Source organism: Mastigoproctus giganteus, chromosome 3 (genome assembly GCF_048544385.1).
Source record: "Mastigoproctus giganteus isolate SK-2022 chromosome 3, ASM4854438v1, whole genome shotgun sequence".
In the NCBI taxonomy this organism is placed as follows: Eukaryota; Metazoa; Arthropoda; class Arachnida; order Uropygi; family Thelyphonidae; genus Mastigoproctus; species Mastigoproctus giganteus.
Window position 1 is genome coordinate 202,360,402 of NC_143577.1, and position 27,237 is coordinate 202,387,638.

The 27,237-nt window shown below is 36.3% G+C and overlaps 1 protein-coding gene across 2 annotated transcripts in view; it reads left to right on the top strand.

Moving 5' to 3' along the window:
* The window catches only part of LOC150088580 (uncharacterized), a 124,792-nt gene that overhangs the window by 63,523 nt on the left and 34,032 nt on the right, over positions 1-27,237 (top strand). For both annotated transcript variants that reach the window (XM_090369582.1, XM_090369583.1), the window contains exons 2-5: positions 16,175-16,317; positions 21,834-21,942; positions 24,888-25,091; positions 27,051-27,220. In XM_090369582.1, the coding sequence (XP_090225708.1) occupies positions 16,175-16,317; positions 21,834-21,942; positions 24,888-25,091; positions 27,051-27,220 (626 nt within the window). The remainder of the gene's footprint in view (positions 1-16,174; positions 16,318-21,833; positions 21,943-24,887; positions 25,092-27,050; positions 27,221-27,237) is intronic.

Here is a 27,237-nt window from a genome sequence, read left to right on the forward strand (position 1 = left end):
ATTTGTCAGGATTGAGGTAAAGTTCGAAGTTGTCCAACTAAAGGTTTTCATTAATGTTGGAATTTATAGTAGATGCGTTGACTTATGAAGGGATTTTTTTCGGTGGTTTTATGCCATCTGCCTACACTGTAAAATTTTGGATGTAACGTTAACACTCTTATTCTTTAGTGATGCATTACGTAAGGAAAGCCAGCAAGTTTCCGTTTATTCCCAAAATCAGAGTCAGTCTATCAGATCAGAGTCAACTTCGATGCCTGCATATGCGATTGTTAGATGGAGTACGATATTCTTTAAACCAAATAGAAAATTTGTGCATTACTATTTTTTTTTTTTTTTTGCTGTAAACTCAAAAATCATGCCCAGTCTGTTATGAGAATGATGAAGAAGTGTATATCTAAAATCTTCAAAAAACCAAAACTCCAATGAATTGGAAGTCCGGTGCAACCTTTTATGGACTATAAATTACTCTTATAATACAGTTTTTTGGACTAAGAAAAATCTCAGAAATTTGTTCAAAAAGACTAATAAATCCGCGAAAGGAAACAGACATTTTTGTTAATGTTGGTCACCTTTTGCTAAACATGGTGAACTCCGTTAGAAATCGAGTAATTTAGAACAGGGTGAGAAACCATAAATAAAAAAAAAAACAAAAAACGAATCACAGCCAACAAGAGCGACAGGCACACAACCACTATGCTACCATGCCTCACGCTAAACTATGTGCTAATTTTTTTTATAGCTCGTGCCTGTAGTTCTTTTATTTTTTAACCTTTTTTTAAATTTTAAATATTTTGTGATTTTCTATTTTTTCGGTTAGCTATAAAAACTTCTCTTTAACTTGATCCTACATCCCTACATTGGTATACCGTATTTAAAGTCTAGATATTTTTTAAATAGTGAAGTATAGAACAGTGTTTGTATTAAAATTTAGCTGTTACTTAACAATACTGTATTTCAACTTGAGAATACAATAACGGTTGTCATCATGGAGTATCTCAGAGGTCTCATTCAAAGAGGCGAGCGAACAGAAATCTCAACAAATGACTCCCTCAAGTTCACAAATTTGAACACTAAATTTAGAAGTCGCACAGGAGGAACCGATTCTAATGGTATTCTAGCTACGTGGTACGTTCTGGTTATCTTTAAAAGCGAATCTGTCTTTCACGGCAGTTATCCGTATTTTATGTGATTTCTTCCCTCCCTTCAGCTGCTTCCCTTATCACTGGACCATGACTTCACTATCACCTGACCGCATACCAACAGGCGACTTGCAGCAGAGAAAGTCTAACTTCTCCCCCTAAATTTCAGACTTCTCCTTCGATGTCTTTGAGCTTGACAACGTTGCGCGCGCACCGAAACGGAACGTGTGAAAAACGTGTTTGTATGACTTCTCAGAACCTTATATACATATATTTAAAAAAAAAAAAATTTTTTTTTGTCGATCGTGTGTAGTCATACCCAAGAAAGGCGTCAACCGTTTTGTCGTGTCCAAGTAGGTAAAAAAAAAAAAAAAAAACAAGAATCCGAGAAGGGACACTCCCCCCCCCCCACGCCTCAACAGATATTCGTCTAACACTTCAGACATCCTGCAGGATTTTTGTAATGACTGTTCCACCATGACAAGCTGGCTGAAAACTTGACCTTCGATAAAGCAATCATCCGTTACAGAATACATCCCACCAGAGTTTTTAAAGTACTTTTCAGTGTAATGCCGATCGTTCGAGGTATATTATTACGCTTAATAGTATAGCACGACTGCCAAAGAATTTAAATCGATTTTTTTAACTTTAGTAGCATTTTTGAATTTAAAAATAAAATAAAAATAAATATTTCTTCCTTTATAATTCCAACAGAATGCAAAATAAACCTGTAAATTGAAGCATTACTAGAAAACCCAGACAATTTTCTTGCAGTATATGTTAAAATATTTCTTCCTTTCTAATTCCAACAGAATGCAAAATAAACCTGTAAATTAAAGCATTACTAGAAAACCCAGACAATTTTCTTGCAGTATATGTAACTTCATTATTTCCTGGCTTCGTTGGCAAACTGCTTTTCCGATGGTGCCTTACTGGCCATTTTTACATGATTTGCCAGTTAATCAATTAATAATTTTGACGCGTGATTTTATTCGTTGAATTTACTCCCAAGACTGTTTGGGAATATCTTAACTTAACCTGATAACAAATAAAAAACTATTTGTTTCACCAACACATAAATTGTCAATAAATTCGGCAAAATTTCTTTACCCTCCGCGAAAACTGACTAAACTAAATGTTTGAATAGATTCAGAAGATAGAAAAATAAAATAAATAAAATTAAATTAAATACCTGCTCCATCAACGAATAAAATACGGCGAAACAACGCTTTTGGTTTCCACCTCACGCTTAGGTTAGACTAAACCAGTTTTTCCTCGATCTTTTTTTATAACGCGACCCACTTAAACTGTTTAAAAAATCTGTGACCTTTCAGTTATTTTAGAAGTGAGATATAGAAAAATTCATCGTTTTGGCTTTTCTCAATTTTTCAAATCCGAAGTATTAAGACAATTAACAAAACTTAAAAATAAAATGTAACGTGAATAAGTATACTTATTAAAAAACTAGAATTAAAATTTAAATAATTTTTGTTAATTAAAGCAAATACAGGAAATATCCAATTTCCTGTATTTGCTTTAATTCTTTAAACAAGAAGCAAGAATCGCTTCTTGTTTAAAGAAATGATTCTTGTTCCCCCTTCACTGAAAATCTTCTTGGTTCTTTTAAATGAGTTTCCCTGCAAGAAATGATCATATAGTGACCATTTCTTCTCTAGATATTGACCTTCTATTGCAAAAGATAGCCGCTCTTTGTTGCATCAGCTACCTTTTGTCCTATACAAACTGATTCAATGTCTTTTGTAAGCTGTATTCTTTCCAATTACCGGTGATTCCATGTGATTTGTGTCGACCCCCGGGTACTAAGAAGACAGAACTAATTTATTTGTTATCTGTTCGTATAAATTGGAATATAAATACTGTGAATGTATAATTTTGAAAATTTGATTCGTTAAATGCATTAAACGAATTTTAACGTATGAAATGCAGATGACGTTATTGCATTCAACTCCTCCTCATACAGGGTGTTCCACATTATCGTAAAAGGGCCATTCACAGCTGCACTGTTCCAAAAAGTGTATTATATAGGAAAGCATACCATCAAAGTAGTCATCATTTGAAACTGAATTAACAATAATTAAACCACCATTTAAAAACTGGAAGGAAAATTTATCCGCAGTTTTGGAAATGTGAGGAAACTACCTTAATTTCGAAAGCTGCTTGCAAGAACAACATAATTGACTGCTTCTAACGTTCTCACACTACTGAACCCTCTCGAATGTGAAAGTTTTAGGTATACACACGCATAAGATGCATAAGCTGTTGCAGCCATCAACAGAAATTATTGTATTCGAAAGGTATCTGGCGTTCTCTCGCTCTCTCTGTTATCCTACATAAACCCAGACTTAGAAAGGTAGAAACATTGTTACCTGGACTCTACTATGTTCAAATAGCAGTTATTCAAACATTATTACTCTAATACTCTTGCATTCCCAAAATATATTTTGCACATACAAAGTAAATTAAAAAATCAGAGCCATAACTACCATTATGTGACTACTTTTATCTTTACTAGTTGTTTTGTTAAGTGGTAGTAGAAGCATGTGATGCAAGAAATAAAGCTTATGTAGCATTAGACAAAAAAAGAAAGAAAAAAAAAACATTTCATACATCCATTCCCTCGAAACGTTTGTCCAGGTCCTCCTTGAATTTATTTAAGCTATCAACTTCCACAACGACAGATGGAAGTTTGTTCCAGAAATCAACCACCTGCTGGCTAAAGGCAAATTTCCGCACATCTATTCTACAACTGTCTTTCCTCAATTTGAATTTATGCCCTCTCAGGTTCGTAATCTGAGCAAGCGGAAGAATCCCATCAGAATTGAGCATGCTCAATCCATTCAAGGCCTTATACGCCTCAATCAGATCACCTCGCAGGTGCCTAGTCTCCAGACGCTGCAATTTGCAGAATTTAAGTCTTTCTTGGTGAGAGGACCCCTTCGTTCCCCTCACCAATCTTGTTGCCCTTCTCTGTACCAATCTTCACCCCTCACCAATTTTTTAAGTTATTATATGGAACCTATAGGTATTCTTTACCTCTTAAAATTATAATCAGATTATTACAGTTTAGTTATGAAGACTTAGTTTAGGTATACACCAACACATAAATTGTGTTGGTGTATACCTAAACATTTCATATGACCATTTAAGTGTGCAAAAATATTTTTGCACACTTAAATGGTCATATATTTTTACAATCGTATTCTAAAAGTCTCCACTCAGGAATTCATTGGCCGTAAAGAGTAAATTTGCAATCAACTGGTCTTTCTCTCATTCATCAAACCATGAAAGCACCCTTGTAATTAACCTACTTTGTTAACATTTTTATAGTAACATAATGAATCCTAAAAAAGAAGTTCATCTTCTGGTCGTTACACACAAATCTTGTTCGCAGGAAGTTAGCAATTTTTCGAAATGACTACACTCTACTTCTAAAAAGCATCAAACCTGAGGTGGTACAAAGCGCGTGCTCCCAAGCCGGTTTCTCCAGATATAGAGCGATTCTGAGTAAACAACCTTATACCAGTCGAAAGGCGTGGCCTTTTTGACATTAATCTCATTCACTACCCTGATTTTGTTTCGCCACATTGGTCACAAGTCGAGCCGTACCGATATATTTTAGCTTTCCATATCAGACGAAAGCACGCGCCTTGTGTGTTTCCCTGTCTCTTTCTTTATATATTTTTTCCTTTTCTTTTTTAATGGAAGAAAACAAAATACACTCAGGTCATGCCAGTTTGGGATTTCCTTGCGATATTCCATAAGGAAATACAGGAAATATGTTGTTCTTCACTGAGACAATTATTCTAGAATTTCAAAAACCAGAAATAAATGTTCACAGTCCAGTACATTATTTCTATCCGTGCTCCATTTTATGTCATTCCCCTCCATATGAACAGAGTTATTTGCATATCAACGCTCAACTTTGCACATAAAGTCCATAGTCCACTGTAATGATAGTCTTACTTTCTTTCTTTCTCAACCTAGCGAAGACAAAATAGAAGTTTAGGGCGCACATGAAAATAAGAAATTTTTAGCCTCTAAATTGCTTTTAAGAAAACTGTACAACTGTCTACTGGAATGGTTTTGCCCCTTCAGATAAATCCACGAAGCAATAGAAATAAGTGTAATATACGGCAGGGGTTGGCAACCTTTATAAATTGAGGGCCAAATAAAATGTCTGTGAGGTACACGTGGGCCAAATTTTTTTTAGCTTTCCGCGATTTTCAGGATTTTTAAAATAGTGTATAATAAAAAAAAAAAAAAAAAAATGTCAAACGGTTTTATGCTAATAAATAGCATTACTATAAAAGTAATATTTATACATACACGTACATTTGATTAAATCTATTAATAAGAAAAACGAAATACAAATTCAAGATAAAAATACAATTACAATAACAAAATACAAATACAATTCCAGTAACAAAAATTGAAATATTTTATTTTTACAATATTTAATGAGAGATTTGATACTGCTTATTTTTATCAGTGAATCGACATTTGTCGTAGCAATGCGCAGAGTATTTTTTAAAATATACGGCAGAAATTCCATTAATTCAAAAATATACATAATAAACGGCGTACCGTTTACTATATATGTTTTGAAAACGATCGCGGCCGAATTGGTCCGCGGGCTAGAGGTGGCCACCCCGATATACGGTTATTTTGTTTTTTTTTTCTAGCATCTATTAGTTTGATTTCATAGAGATTTTAGTCCAGCAAATATGCCCATTAAGAAATTATGTTGATCTTGGTGCGCAAGAGTTTTTATTATAATTCATCGTAATAACAAGGTTTTTTGTTGAACAAAATCCTTATTCGTAGACAGGTGCGCTTATAAAAAGTCTTGTAGGTAGTAGCCAAGAATTTTTTTTATAGCATATTTGGTTCTTGAATGATTCGTACAAGAAGTGCAGGGAGGATCTGCTTTTAAAAGTGCCTATTAAAGCGTTTTCTCATTATACATTCAGTAACAAATAAACTTTGATAAAACCGGGAGCAATTATTACAAAATCAGGTTAGAACGGAAATAAAAAAATAATAATAATAATAAAGGGGAGGATGTTGTCCTCATTGATATTTTTCGTGCAACCTAAGCTACACAACCCCCGAGCTCCTTGAAAATGAAGCTATAAGCAACTCTTGTTAAGTGAGCGAAGTATTTTTTTCTTTCTTACTGCGCACAAAAATAATAAACAATTCTATGTCCCCATCCCCTCTGAATGACAGGAAAATTGGATTTTCTTCGGCACTTACAAACCTACATTCTTATGCACCTTGTTCGGGAACGAACATTAATGTGACGGAGAAAGGGTCACGCGACTAGAAAAATGATCGAAGCGATAGAATCTACGGAGGTCACATAACCTCAACATGGGTTTGATTGATGCTGCTACTAGTTGCCTGGCTCATCCGCAGCTCGCCACGCCCTCAGGCGGCAATATTTATTCGTAATTTGTCATAGTAAGGTCCGGGAAGTTAGACAGTTCGTTAAAGAGCAGACGCGCTAGTGGCGTCTGCTAAGGGGAGCATAGAAGGGAGCAAAAGAAAATGACCACCTGTTCAGGTATGGGGACCAATCTCAATATCTTCGATCACGCGATGCTGCAGAGACGCCAATGGTGTCAGCCTACCTTCGGGTCTGTGAGAAACCAATTTAAGAAAAAATATTTGGTTACTTCTGTAGTAGCCACTTTCTTGGAAGCACGAGTCAGGACGCCATAATAAAACTTTATCAAGTTAATACTTGTGTGATTTCAACTGAGAATCTCAATCGGTTTCTTTTCGCATCGGATAGAAGATAACAAGATGAATAGTTGGCAAGAATGACAAAGACATACTTATTAATGGTTCGGATTTTAGACGTGCCACACTTGCTTGCGTAATGTTATAATACTATAATTGGCCCCTTCAGTGATTCGATTTGTTGACTTTTTTGTTATTGAATGAAGTTTAACAAGTCTCTTATTATGGTTACGTGCGAGGGAGAGGAAGAATTACAATCTATAAACTCAATTTTTTTATAAGAATTTTGTAATACTTGTGGATCCATCATAATGATAATTACTGTATATTAGTTTCGGTTCACTGGTATGGAGCATTTAGTGGAATATTTAACTTCTAGGTCATTATTTTTTGCATCTTATCAAATGAGATGCTATTACAAAATCAAGTCCGTAAAGAGCGTTTTGGTGTTCTTCCTGGTGGCGTTCCTTATCCTCTGAAAGGTTATCATCTTACCGCGTAAGTGGAACGCAAAGCCAGCGTCCTCTGTTAGATTGCCATTTTACATATCCCACAATTTTACAAGGGCATTTGCCAAGGGCAAATACTAGTATTTCTGTTTTAAGATAATGTTCGGTTAATGGAGTAAACGGGAATGGAGGATAGGTAAAAATAAGTCAATTTCACAAGGAAACTTACGCAAATCAAGGTCGAGAGAATAATTAGAACTTATATCAGGCCTTGGATTAAGGATACAAATTTAGAATTTTTCCCATGCGCACAATGTAACAAAATTGTTTCTTGTTAGTAGTTTTGGGGCATTAAATCTACCTGTGGTAATTTTTTTTCTCTTGATTCTCCCCCTCTTCCCCCCCTCTCTTTCCACACATATATTTCTTTTTTTTCAAAAAGTGCAAATTTCATCGCTTTTCTTCTTCTCTTGAATTCATTTATAAAAGAAATAGCCGTCTTGTTTCGAGAGAAAGTTTTAAATACATATGTATATTTATTCTTCATAGTTGGAAACATTCTTTCGCCGCTGGTAGTTGAATGACCCGACTTTCTTAATTTTAACAAAGTAGAATCCCAGTTAACCAATCTTCACTTATTCAGCATTCTGTTCACAGTTTCCACCTGTTACATTTTTGTCACGATTATGACTTTTTCTTTCACTTTGCGGATTATTTGGGAAAATGTGTTTCCCAACGAAAGCGGATAACCGAAAGTCAACTAATGTATTTTGAATTTTCAAATTAAACGGTGAAGCCACAGATTAATGATTTCCTCTCGTGCACCCCGTTCTCCCTGTCACAAATCGTCTCAAGATCTCAAACCTTTCTCGCCACCATAAACATCGATTATCATTTAGCTATTATAAAATAAAAATAAATTTTCTGTTTATACTCCGGGACGATCAAATGATCAGAGGAGTTCACAAGATAGACAGAATACAAGAAACAGCACCGTATTCAGCAGTCACGGGCTTGAACCCCGGTCACTCAAGACACGTGTACTTATGCACCCGCGCGCCTGACCACTAGGCTACGGCGGCCTTTCTCCTTAATTAACTGAAATAAAATGACGAGGAGTGTTTAAGACACTTTTAAAAACCGAGGATCAGATCTAGAAACCTCTTATTTCATTCAGGAGAAAGTCAAGACTATGCTTGAATACAAAATTTTTACATTCAGGGATTATTAATCAAAAATATATCTTTCATGACGATAAATGCATTTTACCAAAAAGCTTTTTAATCCTAAATTAATTTTAAAATTATTTAAGCTGTTGACCAAAGCAATTTATTAGAAGCACTGTACAGTACTTCTCTTTCTGTCTAGTATTTTCGCACTTAGCCAACCAAGGACATAAGACGTCATTATATGGTGCTTATATCTGTGGTTCGTTGCCTGTGATGAAAAACTCGAGTTTCACAAAGGAAATAATGCAATCCTCGTTCAAGACCGGCTAATCCCTCCAAAGAATGAGAAAAATCCATAAAACATGATCATCACAAAATTCGAACAAAGCTATTTCCTCACAGTGTAGAAGAACAACGAACTAACTATTGCACTACCAGGACTGATGTATCCATTGGCTACAGATAACGTAATAATAATAAAATACGGCACATATTGCACACATATACTGTATTCTGGATAAACATATATTTGGATTAAATGACACAATAATATTTTTTGATACGAAACTTCAAACAAGTTTAAAGGAAAAAAAACCTTAACAGAAAATTAAGGAGCACAAATACAATGAAAATTCGCTTTTCTAACAGTATTATGATTCGAGTTGTAAATCAAAAGAGTAAATAATTTAGCACACAGAGAAAATTGTTACTAAAATTACTAGAAACGAAAGTTTCTGAACTAGGAGTTGGCGAGCCATTTCGAACATAAAGCTAATTAGCTTTTCACAAGTGGTCCGTAGATGTGTAGGCACGAAAATTATAAAAGAGAAAATGCGAACCAGTTTTTAGGTGATCCAGTGCACAGATCCTTTTTCTGTTAATAACTGCTCCATGCGATGCGCGTCTAACTCGTTTATCATTCCGCTACCCGGATATTATATTCTGCATCTACGCATGCGTCAATTGCTTACTTTGTTAACTGATGAACTCTACCTCCGGTATAGCGAATTATAAGTCGTCCTACCTTCCTTCACACACACACACACACACATGTGCGCCTTAAAACTTTAAACCGGTTGTTTAATTGGTACTAACTAAAGTTTAAAAAAAAAATCATAAAAAAATTATAATTAGCCTTCCGTCTATTAATTTCAGTACATGGATGTTACCTAGATGTGTTACGAAGATTAAAGTTTTATACTTCATTACGTTCATATATTTATGATGCAAATTCTGAAATATCCACTGAACTTTGATTCTATTAATACAATCCGCTCGTGTTGTTATTTAACAGTCGCCCTTGTGAACCACCAGCTATTGTGAAAAAAATATTGACTTAATGGACAGTTATCACATACAATAGCTGGGGGCCTTGTACAAATACTTTTATAGGCCCTAAAATAAGATCGCCATGTTCTTTAGACATAAATTTATGGGTTGGGGGGGGGGGGGCTCTGCTACATTGGGGCTCTGAAATGACTCGTATTTACCGAACCATGTGATCCGTATGTAGGAAATCAAAGTTACAGAGGGGTAATCCAGTAATAATGGTAGTCACCAAAGTTACAGGATGGGATACATTAATTTTCCTTGCATAGAAAATTTAAAAAGGATAAAATTTTTATCAGCATTGATTAAATTGGGACCGATCGGTTGATAACTTTGCTTGTTTATCTTAATCTCAAGCGTGAAATTTTTTCAAAATTTTATGTGCGAGATAATTTTTTTACAATAAATATATTTAATCTTCTTTTTTCTCGCGGATATTAACGTTCCGATTGACATTTTTCAGTATGAACACTTTTTATAATGTCGTAATGAGTTTGAACGGCAAATTAATTTTATGTAGAGTGAGCGCATTCTAAAATGAATCCAAATACTGTATTATTTTTTAAACATCTTCTAGATTGCAGAAGTTGTAGTTTTTGTCTATATAATAAAAATAATGATGATACAAATTGTATTGTGTGTGTATACATATATATATATATGCTAAAAAGAAAAAAATATATAAATATAAAGAAACAAATATAAGAAAAATATAAAGAAAAAAATATATACGTGCTCGTTCAGGAACTTAAAAATCCTTATTGACAAATTATTCATTAACATTAAACATTGCTTCAACAGTTTTATTTTATTTTACTTTCTCTCTTACAAAAATCGGGAAGAAAACATTTGAAAAAAAAAACAAAAAACTTATTACGTCAAAAGGAGAAAGGATAGAAATCAAAGAGAATTTTATGTTAAATCACTTTTAATATTGATTTTTTCCCCTTATCCTCTTTGCATTTATAGTAATTAAATTATATTTAATTTTTTGAACCGAATAAAGTATTTTATATCCAAGAAACATTTACCTTCAGAAGGCAGATATTTTTAGACATAACGAAAGAAGAATCTTTCTGTATTAATGCAAATATAAATTCTCATTATTAATTTTATTAGTCTGTTCATTACGTTATTCATAATCTTAAATTATATTAATTAACCTTTTCCAAATATTCTTTGTGCAATTCAATGAAAAATCAACTAAGGAAAAATATTGCCTATTGAAATGTTTGTTGAGAGATAAGTTTGTTCCCAATATAATAAAATAAATAAATAAATAAATCTAAATAGATTAATATTATTAATAATGAATATTCAGTGTTAGATTTTTTAAACCTGTATATAAAAAAAAATTATTTCGTGCTATGTGGCAAAAGCAATGAAACGATTTTTCAGTGATCTAATACAAGTGCTTACCTTGCTCAGCAGTCTTGTGGATGACTTATTCACGATGAAAGTACACTAAAAAACTCATCATTCCACTAAATTTAAGGAGTCACAGATTCATAAAAACTAAATTATAAATGTCAATTCGAAGATTCACACTTTCAGTTGAAGACCAGTAAATATAACGAACTTTAATTCTTTCAAGATATATTTATTCCAGTTTCTGTAGATTAGGCTTTCTAGTTTCCACTGTTTATCACACGCGCAGTCATCGCGTGACATTCCAATACAGAGCGCGTGCATCACTCTTAATGACGTTATCAAAAGGCTGTGGAATCATGCCAAGAGACTTTTATAATTTTATAGATAACATTTCTATTTAATTAAAATTATTTTATAAATTATTATTATCGAGTTAATTTAATTAATAATTGAAAAGAAAATTGTTTTGTATTAGAGTTCTTATTTTCTTATTGATTTTTGAATTATTTAACTTACAATTACAATCTGGCAGCACTTGTCTTTCAGTTATCAGTCTTTAAAAAACTAAAATTTACTTCTAGCTTGACAAAAAAAGAATTAATTGCATTTAGGTAATTAATATTTGCAGTCAGCTAGAAAGGCGAAAGGTGTTATTATAACTGCTTGATTTATTCCGCAAATTTTGCCAGCTGTATTTCAAGTGGATAAAATTGCAAATTATAACTGCGTGCTATGTTATTTTCTTCAAATAAAGTGGTTTACTTGATAAACTGCAATGGTAATTATGTAAAATGTAAAATTATTAACAGCAACGATTATAAATATTGCCTTTCAAAGGCTAAAGTCAAAATGATCATTTTCGACAGGTGAGCTTTAAAAAATAATAAAATATCTCACAAACGTATAAATATATAGAAGACTTGTAGGTGATAATTAATAAGTGACAAGGGGAAAATTTTAGATTTTTTTTTTTTTTTTTGCAATTTCAGATACAACAAATGAAAGGTGCTATTTTTTAAAGTCCAACTACTTCAAAAATGAAGTTTATAGTAATGCAACATTAAAAGCGAACACCGCTTTGTTAATATTAGCCATCAAGCAGGACATCAGTGAATGAAGACAGCGACAAGAGCCGGCTTAGTTCGGCAGGGGCCTACAAAGACCAACTTAATTACAGAACACTGACATTTTTCTAGGACTACAGCACATTCGACAGTGACAGGAGGGACACGTGTTCATTTCCTCTGCGGAACATTCAAGGTTAGAGGAGAATATTGGCATAATTAATGGAGAGAGGTGACCCATGTCCTCCGGGTAGAAGCATTTTATCGTTTGTATCTTTAGACAGAGCTAGTTTGGGAGACAGTTTCTGACGGATGTTCCATCGTTGACCATCCCGACCATCTAACCGACACCTGCATTAGTTTTCTGACAGCAAAATACTTTCACGGTCATAATTATTCCTCACGGTTCCCCTCATTAACACTTAGAACACCCATATGGAATTTTGTCCTTTTAAGAGGATGACACAGGCGTTGTCAGAATAAGGCCATTCTTAGCCGTTCTTTGACTTTGACTTCGTGGAAACCTCGTCTGGAATTTGGAACGGATTCTGTTTTATTATTCAGAACACTTTTCTATGAATCATGCAGAGAAGAATTTTATTCGCTTACCTGTGCTCGAATCAGTTCCTTTTGTAGAAACCTGGAATTAAAGAGAGAGAGAGAGAGAGAGAGAGAGAGAGAGAGAAAATAAGAAAACAATTACAGTATTTGGATTTCTTAAAGTATCCTAAGGGTCTGAAGTATCTGACGTTAAACAAGAATAGCCCAAGATTAAACTTTATCTACCGAATCCTTTATCCTTTATCTACAGTTATTATAATATTAACTGAATTAATATTATAATATTTATAATATTAATTCAGTTTTAAAGATAATTTGAATAATAATGATAAGGAAAATGATAAATTGTGGTAACCCGAAATTCTAATCCGAGTTAAACAGTTTTCTGAGTTAAAAAAAAAAAAAAAAAAAAAAGCATCGAAAGGATAAAACAAGCCCACGAGCAATATTAGCATAATGATTATCATAGCTGTAATGATTATAAGGATAATGATTCTTCATAGTAATAATGATAATGATTATCGTTATCGATATTAATAATGATTTTGTACAGTAATATTAACACAGCACAGTTTTATGACCGGAGACAACGAATCAAGAAATAATTTCTTTCCCCCCCCCTCTCTCTCCCTATCGAGATGTGTGGATACCTAATAAAAACAGGTAAGATAAGTGTAAAATCAATACTGTATTAAATTAAGACAATTAAAAAGTTTCGAGCCAAGCAAAGTACTCGTACACAGTTTAATGAAAAGATGTTGGCTTCGCTCTGAGGCAATCCATTTAAAGGAAGAGGAACATGCCGACTGGGCTAGCTGCGTGGGTAAAGTGCCTGTCTCGTAACCCAAAGGTTGCGGGTTCGAATCCCGCCTTGGATCAGGGTAGAAAAAATGCGAAAACCTTGCGAGGTGCAATATGACCACAGAAGCCGATTCGCTAACAAAAAAAAGAAAGCAATGCATAAATGATATAACTTCTCACTCTTTTTAATTTATTTTATATTTATTTAAACTAGACTGCATCCCAATATTTATTATTATGAGGAAATAATAAAATAATTTTTATTACTTTGCTTCGATATTTTTTATCCTAAATTATAGGAATAATGATGATTTGATCAGCTATAGTAAACCTATTTACATTAATCACCTGTTAATATAACTGTATCATTCAACATAATGACTGATAATTAATTGCTTCTCCTTTACCAGTCAGGTGTGTGTTAAATGGAAAAAAAAAAAAAAAAACATGAGTTCCTTTTAGAAAAGTCCTAAATTGCAAAATTGTCCTGAAGCAAATATGTCAACCAACCTACGAAGTTTAATGAACACTACTTTTACTGATACCTAGATATAAACGAGGCCAGAAGAAAGTTTATTGAACTTGGTAAGTGGGTATTGCCAATACTGATGATTTAGCATAGTCAAGAATGAAGGCCTCATGGTAGCCTTTTTACCATGATTAATTCTGATATGACACAAACCGAAATACAACTTACTAAATAGGTGTGGAGTACTCAGTTTTCTTATTATTTAATACAGCATGATAGTTGTCAATGTAATAATCATTAGCAATCAATATACTACTGATGTTATTATCCTATGTGATAGTAATTGTTTCGTCATTTGTCTCTCGTTTGGAGAGGCCACGGTTTGAATACCGTCAGATATTAGAGGAATTTTAAAGGTCTCTCCAATCGGGAATGTAGTTAGTCGACTCAGTCGGAAGGCGCAGGGTTCTTGAGTTATTCCCGGTTGTTGTACAGCCTGCACAAATGCAAATCGTCTGTGAACGCATGCTTGTATAGGCACAGTACACACATCGCAATATGGTGCTAGATGCTAATTAGCTATATAAATAACAATAACAATCCTAACCCAAAGGGTAATTTCTTAATATTGATGGTTGATAAGTTGAACATTGACGGTTGATGAGTTCAGGTGCCGTTCTACCTAAGATATCAATTAAGACAATTAATTTTAGCTTCTTACGCAAATGTACGGTTCTTATGGTCTTTCCCCATTGTGCTACTTTTTCCATTTCCTTCCTTGAAAAGAGAGGACTTACAACATGGAAGATCGTATAGGGGTATTTTTCCAATCCTGTTACATCAAGAAAAGAAGATGCGAGATTATGCTTCATGGTGGCTCTGTCAACAGCCCTATAAATCATATCTATTGATGTAAACGTCTTTTGTTCAAGAGCTATATCACATTCAGGTAGGGTTAAGGGTGTGTTCAACGGAATGTAGCTATAGCGATGACCCAAGGCGGGACTAGTGCTTGCGACTTATGTCTTTTATTTTCTTTGGGCGTAAAATAAATAAACTCTAAATATTGCGATGGAACAGGTTGTTGAAATTCACTTCAGCTGGGAGAGATACTTCTGACATCATATTTCGCTGCTCCCTTCTATTTATTTATTTTTTGTTCCAGTACTCCAACCGATACTGTATGTCTTGTCATTGGAATTTTTCAGTCCTCCATGGTAAAGTGGTGGTTATGGTAGTACCACTTAAGTCTTGTTTGAAAAGAATTTGTTTTTACGATAATAAAAGGAAAATATTTATTCAGTCAGTGAAGTTCTAAAGGGCTTTTAGTAATTTTTTCTCCCGACAGGTAGGGGTTTGCATCCCGAAAAGTGCACGAACAGTCGTTGAACACAAAGGTGAGTCACATCCTTAAATTGACATCACCACCGATGTCTACTATGCCCTAACAGAGATGTCATCGGGATATACCAGGCAACTCTCTCACTCATCAGGGATAGGATTTAGGTTACGTAACTGCTTTTTTTTTTTTTTTTTCTGCTATACTATGATTATATTTCACATTGTAATATAACCTGCCTCCCCCTAGCTGGATAATTAAAGGGGTATTACTTCGGAAATAAACTGATATTAATAATAATAATTGCTGAAATAGATACTAGTTATTTATAATAACCGATATAGTTTAATTTCAACAGATTGCATAATTCTACAGTTTGCATAATCAACAGATTGCATAATTCTTCGATTTGAAACACTGCTAACGTACTTTGAATGTTCACATTTCTTTTAAGTTTTGTATTTCATTCATGTAGCTACATGTTTTGATAATAGAAATTGCAGTTGATGGCAATAAATTTATTTATGAGTGATGAAAAAAGAGGGATATTTTTTTAAAGCTCAACAGAACTGAGGTCTTATAATAATACTGTCTCACAAAAGATTTAACAGAATTTCATAAAGTACACATTTTTTTGACACTTTAGACTTTATAAGTTTAACTTAACTTTAGGATAGCAGTGTATATATTTTTAAAATTTTATTCTCGTTTCTTTAGGACGGTTTTCAGTTGTTGCAACCGATGTTACGCATAATTCAGTTATACTAAGATGGCATTCTGATGGAGTTAAGCTTTCTCATCCAACCATATCCTTGAGCACAGACTACAGGGGCGGATTCACTGCATGGACCAACCTAGAGGTAAGCCTACAGCATCCCGCAACTTTAGGATGAAGTTAATTTAACTGTGAATTTAAATTAATTGTTCCTCAAAATGACAAGTTCAATTTATTCAGTTATCACATCCAGGTACGTTGCACGAGTTAATTCCTTTGCGCATTGTATAGAACAGATCGTGACAGTGATGCCATATTTCTTGTTTTTCTTGTCCTCTCTGTAATCTTTAATTTGTAGTGGGGTTTCTGAATAGTCATTGTTATGCATAGTTATCCCTCCCCTTTTCTTGGCAACTTTTATGAATTTTCCGGTCTGAATATACCTTGAACTGAGGGCCTTTCGTAGGCATAACTTAGCTGAACCCGGAACTTGGTCGATGCACACCCATTTGCAGTGTCTCTGTGCGATAGCAAATTCAGTCGCTTTTATCTAGGTGCAACATCTGCTAATCTTTCTCTGTAAGCTGACGTTAAGCTCATTATCCTCGTATTTGTCATCTCACCAAATGAGAATTCCTCCCCATCTGGAAGAAATGATGGAAACTAATCCGAAAGCAATCTGACAAGAGCTTCGGTTTCAGTTTAACCTTGGAATATAGAACATTTTGGGACCAAACTATATTTACTCTTTGTTCTAATTTTAGTGTGAAGATTGTGATCATAAGGTACTTCCACTTGGTGTAGGGGAGGAAGGCTGATAAGAGAATCTCGGGTGAAATGTGGTTTTCTAATTAAAATCCAATGCGGCAAACTTAGTATAGAAAATTAGGTATAATTTTTTTCTAATAAATAATAAATATCATTTAGGACTTATGTTATTTACTACGAAAAAAGAATTGAATTATTTAATTTTCGGTATTTTATTAATCAAATTTTGTACTCCGAAAGGGCCATATATTCATAGGACTGAAGGAATTGGCAGCCTCCAAACAAGGCGGTTGCAATGGCCTGCTATATTTCCATGCTCGATCACGCGCATGTAGAAGCTTCCACCGCAACACAGTCCACCCGACGTCGCAGGAGAAAGACTTGCGTTCGATTCCTGTCAATGACACGAGGAATTTTATAGCCTTTTTCGCAACGTGGCTGAGTTAGTCAGTCTCAGACGAGAGTTGCATGGTTTTTCTTCCCGGAAATTGAGCTTTTCAGTCCACAAACAGACAAAATCATCACGCAATTTACAGGCATAATATACTGACTTCTCATAGCCTTAGTTGCTTTGGTTCTAACACATACATTACTGATTAGTGAAACTAATACAAATAACATTCGGTATCATCCTCTTCCAAGATAATATGAGCTGGATATCATCATTCTCTTTATTGGTGATTCCCTTCATCTTTTGACTCTCTCTCATTCTCTTTCTCTGTTTATCTCTCTCTCTCTCTCTCTCTCTCTCTCTCTCTCTCTCTCTCTCTCTCTCTCTCTCTCTCTCTCTCTCTCTCAGGGTAACTCAGAAATTTTTTTTGGCTGGTGCAGCATAAGCCTCATGCTTCCTTGCACCATATGGCTACTACTACTACCAATGACTACAACACTGGACTACCAGCCTGATGGACCCTGGTTCGAGTCCCGCCTTGGCAGAAGCGAACGCGGCTCCATCACGCTGGGAGACCGGTATAATAATAGTAATAAATGAGAATAACAATAAAAAATTAATAGTAATAAAAAAATTAATAAATAAATACACATCGCGAAAGTTGCTTCAATGGACCTACCTACCCCAAGGTCAGAGTGGCGGCTAAAGCAGATTGTGGTGCATCTGATGTCACTCCTGAGAACTACCACTGGACATAAGCCGAAACTAAACAGGTCCACCTCCATAGATGGATGATGTCGCAGAGAAATATTAATCATACTGCATCGAGTATGGCACAGTATAAAGTCACTCCCGTTCATGCCTTAGGCAGAGGGGGTCGGTTCGAAAAATCAAGACGGTCTCCCGAGGAAGACAGTGGAGCGAGTGTCCCCGTATGGCTACCACAAGAGAAGGGCACGACCACCCAGCCCCACCAACTGGAAGTGCTTCCTGCGCAACTGCGCTAGTAACCACCCAGGAAGGAAAAAAAACGCCAACGCATGAAGTGGAGCATCGAAATGAATACGTACATCATGCAGGCATACTACGAAATAACGAGAGCTGGAGACCGATATGACAACGTACAGGGCGAGACTACATACCAAGTGGCTGGAACGATTCCCGGATATTCAGGTCACCGAATAGCGAATAGCGGACCAGAGAAGGACCATCGTCACGAAGAACCTGATAGTTCCTGCAATCTTGGAAAAAATCAAGCAGGACGTGAGCGATCAACTACAAAGGATAAAGAATATGGTCAATACGGAACCATAGGAGGATAACATACCACCTCTGTACGAGAGGAGGAAGAGCAAGAAGAAATACAGCCCACAGCAGCTGAAATGGAAAGAGACGAGGTCATGATATCCAGAATAGATGACGAGTGGAAGAAAGTCCTAACAGAATTCGAAGGAATAGACCCCACCAAGACCCACATGATACCGAAGCAGAGGCCCAATAGAACATTGTGGAGAGTCACAGACCACTTCAATCGGCAAATAATACCACATTACCTCGACAACAATGGTGTAACACTGCAGGCCATCCACACAGCCGTGTATTGTGCTGCCATAGCAGCCACTAAGATTAATGGAAGAGAAACGAGAGACCAGCAGCAGAAGAACCGGAAACAGAAAGAACCGCCAGCATGGAAAAGAAGACTTCAGCAGAAGATAGAAGAATTAAGACTCAAGATAGGCCAATTGACCCAGTACCAACGGGGTAATAGGAATAAGAAATTGATTGGAAAAGTGAACAGCACCCTCAAGAGAGACAACGTCCACAGCAAACATGAGGCAAAAAATCAGAGAATAGGAGAGTACTTGGACACACTGAAGAAGAACCTCAAAGAGGTTTCTACAGGAGTCTTGGAGAAAACGGGAAAGAAGGGAATGGACCACCCGACCAGAAGACGATTGAGGAGTTCTGGCGAAACATATGGAGCAGGGAAGTAAAACATAACAGCCGAGCCCCCTGGATATAAATAGAACGCAAGAAAACCAAGTACGTAGGAGATATCAGAGAGCGTGAGATTCGGGAAGAAGAAGAAGTAAAACAGACGATCAAGAACTCTGACAACTGGCGAACTTCAGGAATAGATAACGTCCACAACTACTGGTACAAGAAGCACACAAGTACCTGACACAGCAGTTCACCTGAATGATAAGGCACCTAGAGACAATCCCAAAGTTTCTCACTCAAGGAATCACATATCTGAAGCCTAAATACAAGAAACAAGGCGAAATACAGGCCAATCACCTGCCTCCCAACAATGTACAAGATCCTGACCAGCTGCATAACCAGGAAGATATCAGACCACTTGGAGAGCCAGAACATAATGGCCGAACAGCAGAAAGGATGCAAGCGACTGAGAAAAGGATGGATGGAGCAATTAACCATAGATGCCGCGTTATAGAGCAAGCCTATAAGAAGCGCCCCAACATGTACACAGCCTACATCGATTAACGCAAGGCTTCGACTCCTTTCCTCATAGCTGGCTAATAGAGGCGCTGAAAATCTACAAAATCAATCCGATAGTGACAAACTTCCTAGGAGAAACGATGGCGAAATGGAGTACCATCATTAAGGTCGAGAACATCACAACCAAGCCAGTCTCCATCAGGAGGGGAATCTTTCAGAGAGATGCACTGAGCCCACTGTGGTTCTGTCTAGTACTTAACCCGCTATTCACCATGCTCAACAGCAGCAAGTACGGATATAACCTTAAAGAAGGAAGGAAGAACCTGTACACTCTCACCTACCTGGTGTACATGGATGACATCAAGCTCTACTCGGGAACCGAGAAGCAACTCCAGCATCAGCTACCGAAGAATTCAGCAATGATATCAGGATGGAATTTGGTGTAGACAAATGCAAGACCCACGGATTGCACCAGGGGAAAATTAGTCAACCGAAACTACCAGCTGCAGACTAGTAAAGAGATCGACGCCATGGCAGAGGAAGAGGCCTACAAATACTTGGAGATGATGCAGGCTCAGCAGTTACAGCACAAGGAAATTAAGGCCTGCGTGACCGAAAAAATACCATCAGAAACTCAGAAGCCTGCTGAAAGCAAAGCTGAAGAGGAAACACAGTTAAAGCCATAAACACCTATGCAGTTCCAGTGCTAACATACTCCTTCGGGGTCATAGATTGGACTAACACCGAGTTGGAGAATATCATGAGAAAGATAAGGACAATGATGACCAAGAGCCACCAACACCACCCGAAGTCAGCCGTTGAGAGACTGACAGTTGCTCGGAAAGAAGGAGGAAGGGGCGTGATAGATCTCATCGAGCAGCAGAAAACAGCGATTGCTAACATGAAGGATTACTTCCAGGAACATACAGCAGCGCTCCACCAGGCCATAAGGAAGATAGATAAGCGGTATACTCCACTTAACCTAAGCGAGGAGCCCCTCCCAACCAGGAGGCACAAACGAAGCTAGACAAATAGGCAGAGAAGACACTCCATGGCAGACACTACAATGATCTCCTTCAAGATCACATAGATAAAACTGCTTCCAATGCATGGCTCACGAGCGGGACGCTCTTCCCCGAGACTGAAGGATCCATGCTCGCCATCCAAGACTAGGTAATCAACACCAGAAACTATAGAAAATACATCGCTAAGGAACCCGGAGTGTCCGATGACACATGTCGACGATGCCACCTGGCCTCAGAAACGATCTAACACATCAACGCGGGATGCAAGGTGATCACCCAGACTGAGTACACTCATAGACACGACCAGGTAGCCAGGATAATACATCAGAAGCTAGCAAGGAATTATCAGTTGATCAAATAAAGTGTACCGTACTACAAGTACGAACCCCAGGCAGTACTAGAGACCCCAACCCACAAGGTGTACTGGGACCGCGCCATAATAACGGATAAGATAAACCCACACAACAGACCCGTAGCCTTTTCCTTCTTGTAGACAAGAAAGAAAAGGCTACCTATCTGATTGACATAGCGGTACCAAACACTGGCAACCTGCAGAAAACCCATGAGGAAAAAATCAGGAAGTACACGAACGTAAGACAGGAGAACAAAGAGATGTGGCGTATGCAACAAGTAACGATCATCGTGTCAACCACAGGTATGGTGCCAAAGACTCTACACAACAGCCTAGCAGTAATAGGTCTCCCAGAGAACACGTACAAGGAACTCCAGAAGTTCGCAAACCTGAACACCTGTAGGATAGTCAAAGAGTTCCTTGACCAAAAGTAACACCAGACATAACAATAACCACCCTGTGTACTTGGTAGCAATACCCATCACGAGGTGGAAGCCCCAATCAGGGAGAAATAATATAATAATAATAATTAATATCTTAAAGATATATGGCCACTTCTTAGTTTGTTAGGGTAATCACTATTTATTTATGCAATGATAAGTAATTTAAATAAATAAACTATGGCAATGCAGAAAATTACGGACGCACTCATTTCTCTTTTACAGCATCTGCAACCGTCATCAGTAATTATTAGAGATTTGCTGCCAAATACTGTATATTTTGCTAAGTTAGAAGAAGATGGAGACTTTGAAATTACCATGGCTCACACGAAAGGTAAGAATGAAGTTTTGCACGTTATTTGAAGATGAATTAAAATTTAACATAAAATGTTATGTTTTATCGGTAGATGGCGGCACGTTCTTCATGCCATATATTTAAGTTATTAGCTTAGAAAACTTTCTTTTCTGTTTATTTTTTATTTCTTTTTTTATGAACTGGAACTTATTTACGAAAATAGGTTTACTACGGGTTCTGTATCATTACAGTATTAATATTTATTACAGTATTAATAACCATTATTAAATAGCATCCCAGTGGCGCAACTACTTGTATGTATGGTTAAACTCCTACATTGCGTGCGACGCGGGAGAGGAGTTACATTTTGTCCCAAAGGGATATTAATCTCAAAAAATATATAATATAAAATTCTTACAGGGATTATATAATAATTATGTACTTATTTTTCCGTTTCTACAGCAGATGATATGAAAATATGAAACCAAAACATTGTTTTTTTGACAGATGCTTATTATATACGGTTTGTTATTTATTATTTTTTATTTTTTGAAATCTTACTAAAACTTCAAAGGAATGTCATATTGATACAAAATGCTAATTACAGACAATAGAGGGAGACACTGGTTAAACGTTTTACAGAAGCTTACATATCCGTTTCAGTAAAGAATGTTAGTAGATAAACTATGTACTAACATTCTTTAATTATGTGTCTATGTTTGATTTTTAAGCTACGTTCACATCCGAAAATACGTATCAGATAAAAATCGCAATACATCGGCTCATGCAAATGTTATATAAATTGTTATGAGACGATTCCTGTGATAAAAGCTCAGGATAGTTAATGGCAGGGTTGTTAATGACCGTAATGGCAGTGTTACTTCAAAAGGATCTAGAAAAATTGGGCAGATGGGCAACTGTAGTTTAACATTGATAAATGCAAAGTACTGCATATGGGTAGAAGTAACCCCAGAGACTCATACCAACTATGTGGTATTACACTTGGGGTGGTAGAAAATGGAAAAGATCTGGGAGTAATTGTGCAGTCAGATATGAAATTTTCTGACCAGTGCAGACAGACTGATAGAGCGGATCACTGAGTATTGTCAATAATATACAGGAATTTTTGTTGTAGGGAAAATGAGGTGATTATCCTTTTGTATAAGGCAATGGTCAGGCCACGCCTTGCGTACTGCGTACAGGTCTGGAGGCCCCATTTTAGGATGGATGTAGAGTTGCTTGAGCATGTACAGAGAAAGACAACAAGATTGGTGAGGGGAACGAAGGGGTCATCTTACCAAGAAAGGCTTAAGTTCTGAAATTGCAGCGTCTGGAGACTAGGCACCTGCGAGGTGATCTGATTGAGGTATAAGACCTTGAATGGAATGAGCACGCTAAATTCTGATGGGATTTTTCTGCTTGCTTAGATTCCGAACCTGAGGGGACATAAATTCAAATTGAGGAAAGACAGTTGTAGAATAGATGTGCGGAAATTTGCCTTTAGCCAGCCGGTAGTTGATTTCTGGAACGAACTTCCATCTGTCGTTGTTGTTGTTGATAGCTTAAATAAATTGAAGCAGGAACTGGACAAACGTTTAGAGGGAATGGATGTGTGAAATTGTGTTTGTTTTTTTTTTTTTTTTTCTGGCTGACGTTACATAAGCTCATATACTTGCTTTTTTGCCTCACATGCTTCTACTACTACTACTATATTTTGTATATGTTAATTTTAACATATACATGAAGGGCGCATCAGCAGTTTTTACATTTAAGAAGCCTTTGCTAGAATAAAAGAGGATGGAATTCATTCAGTTTATGTTTCGCTTCATGTGTTTACACCAGTCATGGTACAAAAGTGGATATATATTTATAATAAAACCAAACTAATACAGATCATCTATAATTCGTACTGCCTTATTTTTTTATGCATGCGTTTTATTAATGCAGAACGTAGGTATTTCCTGTCACTTTTATGATGTTTTTTATAACCACTTTTTAAAAGCAGAAAAATCAGTCAACAGTTAAAAAATAATAAAATCAAAACATCGTGACATGAAGAACGAAATAGTAATACAATATAGGGCCATTACTCAATGTAGTACGAAAAGAATTGGAGGTAATGGAATAACGTGATATCAAATTCTCGAAGCAGTACAGACAGGTTGCTAGAGCTTTATTGGGTTCCGTCTATGATATACAGGAACTTTTCCAAATAATCTTCTCCCTCTTCTTCGCACGGGATCTGTTCAAACGGGATCTGTTGAAACAAATTCAAAGAAGAGCAGCAAGTTTTGTCAGGGGCACAGAAGGGTGCTCTTATCAAGAAGCTCTGCAGTTCTGTAAATTGCAACATCTGGAAACTAGGCACCTGTAAGGAGTAACTGAAGTGTTCAAGGCTTTATATGCATTCAGTAAATTAAATTCTGATGGCATTCGTACTCTTTCTTGGCAAGGCACATGAGGAGACAAATTTAAAAAGAATGGTTGTGCATAGATGTGCGAAAATTTGCTTTCAGCCACAGAGAATAATTGATCATTGGAACAAATTTACACATTGTGTTGTGGAATAGGTAATTTGAATAAATTTAAGGAAGAATTAGACGAATCATTAGAAGAGATTGTACGGGGTTTTTTTGGCTGATGATGCCGTATAAGCTCTTGTCCTTGTATAATATGCCATTCCTAACACAAATACTGTGTCAATAAAAGTTATAATACAAGTGTCGATATATATAAATATATTGACACATATAGCATTCAAATGTAAACATAATAAGACATTCATCTACAAAAATTCACAATTACAAGCATTTAACTTTCTCACATTTACCATCTAATAGAATAAAACTATCATTTTCGTATTTGGATATTCTTTCAGCTAAATATAATAAGATAATAATAAAAAGATGAAAATGCATATAATATTATAGTAAATTTATCAATAAAAATAATTTGATAGAACACCTTCTGTTTGCCCATTTTAGATGGCTGCATAGTGAACAGTACAACGTCGTACCGCACAGGAGAAGAATTTCACGTAGGATGCCATCACACCTGTATTTGCTTAACTGCTGGAAGTACAGACTGCAGAGACAGATGTCATTTTCAGCCCGGCTCACTTACTGACCCCACATGCAAAGAAGTTCCGGATCCACACGATTCATGCTGTGTCATACACGAATGTCCAGGTCTGTACCAATGTTGACGTTGGCAGTTTAAAAAAGAAATGATATAATAGAGTGACAGATGAAAAGGGTGCTAAAAATTAGATTTTGAACGGTTCGGACTTAAACTCCAGAGATCAGTGTTAGTGTAAATTGTGTTTCAAGTTAGTTTACTCCCAAACCGAATTACTGTATCTCTAACAATATCATATAATCATGAAAATAACTTTCCATTTTTATCGACAAATATGCCGTATCGAATCCTTATAAAACCCCAATTCCATATTGAATCGGTATAAAACCATCATATGGTATCAGTGTAATCTAATTATCTTTCTTTGAAGGAAGATCAGTCCAATTATGAACGCACAGCACCATGACTGGGAATCTTCCTTAAGCTGTCTGTATCATAAGAGGTTCACTGCCTGTTTTTCCCATGTGAACCATATTTAATGTTGGTTTTTGAGTACTACAAATACGTCAGTAAATTGTTTATATTCTACGCTAGTTTGCATTTACACTGGCTTTGCATTAGCAACACCTACTTAATATCTAGTAGAGCCACCTTTTTCCTATAATACAGACTGTACACGTCTTGGCATGGACTCCACAAGGTGTTGCAGGGTGTCCTGTGATAGTCTTATCCATGTGTTGCACAATGTGTCCAGTAATGCTGCACATTGTCAGGTGGATGGTTGTAGCATCGAATCTCCTTTTCGAGTAGGTCCCAAAATTGCTGTATTGAGATCGGATGAGCTGGGCGGCCATGCATCGATGGAGAATTAATTGTCATATTTCTGAAACTAGTTAGCAACCTACCGGGCCTTGTGTCATGGCGTGTTGTCTTGTTGATAGACGTCGAGGTTTTCTCGATACACTGTCGTCATGAATGGGTGTACTCCTTTGGCTGGTTGTTCGACCGCTGTGTGGTATCACAAGCCACTCACGGTAGGCTTGTGACACCACTGTGAGATCAGTTACAAAACACGCAGGGTGTTGTAACCCAGATTCTTTTTTAATCGATGATAATGCATATCTTCGCAGCACATTCTTAGTGGACCTAAAGAGACCATGTCCCTCTCCCACGAGCCTGAGTTAGCCGAGTGGTCAATATGATAGCTTAGTAGCGCACGCATTTCAGTTTACGGCGGTTTTAATCCACGTGATCATACATACGATTAATATGACTAATTATAAACTCCTCTGATATATGTAGTTATGCCACAGTACGGAAAGAAATCATTTAATTTTTGATTTCTTCATTGAGCATGCCTCAGCCCTTACAGAAGACTGGAAATTTATACCACATTTTAGCGTCTTCATTTTTCTCAGCATGATGGATCTCTGCCATGCCTGCTTTGCTATATACAGAAATCACAGGCCTTGTCAAGTTATGTTTGCATGGATTATGTATTCATCATTTTTCGACAGTCATGAACTCAGCTGGCATTTGTTTAGTCTTTGTGCGTTATTAAGACACATTAAAACGAATGAGTCATTAACGTTTTGTCTTAATCAAATAAAACGTGTTTGATTTATATACTTTTCACTGTTTGTGCTTTAGCTTTTGTGCATAAATGTATATAAGCGCTCATCTAAATGGCGGACGAATTGGTCAATAAATTCTAGGTGTTTTTTGCTCGTGCCAATTCCTGTACGTTATGTATGATTATTCGTATATAACTCATATCTTTCTTAGATGTTCATCAAAATACCCTGAATATATTTTACAACACTCGTTTTCTTTTATCTCTTGTCCCTTCTACTGTTTGTTGCTTAAATTCAAAATACCAGTGTATTGTAATGGTTACCTTTCTGGATGTGTACACGAGGGCTTCCTCAAGAATCACAGTATTTCAAGTCATCGAATTTTCTTCCTGAAAATTTATACCTGTAAGAAACAAAAATTCTTTTAAAGTGCTTTTAGTATTTAGAATCGTTTCTTAATACAGTAGATGAAATATTATTTCAATTCATTTTCAGACAAAACTCCATCAAATCTCCCCAAAGTTCTGGCTACAGAACGCACTCCAACTAGCCTCACCGTCGCTTGGGACGATTTCAAACCCCTCAATTCTCAGACTGGTTATATAGTCCGTTATAGACTGATAGGTAGCAGCACCAACCATGACTCCGAATGGAAGTCGATTCAGGTACTGAAGACAACGAT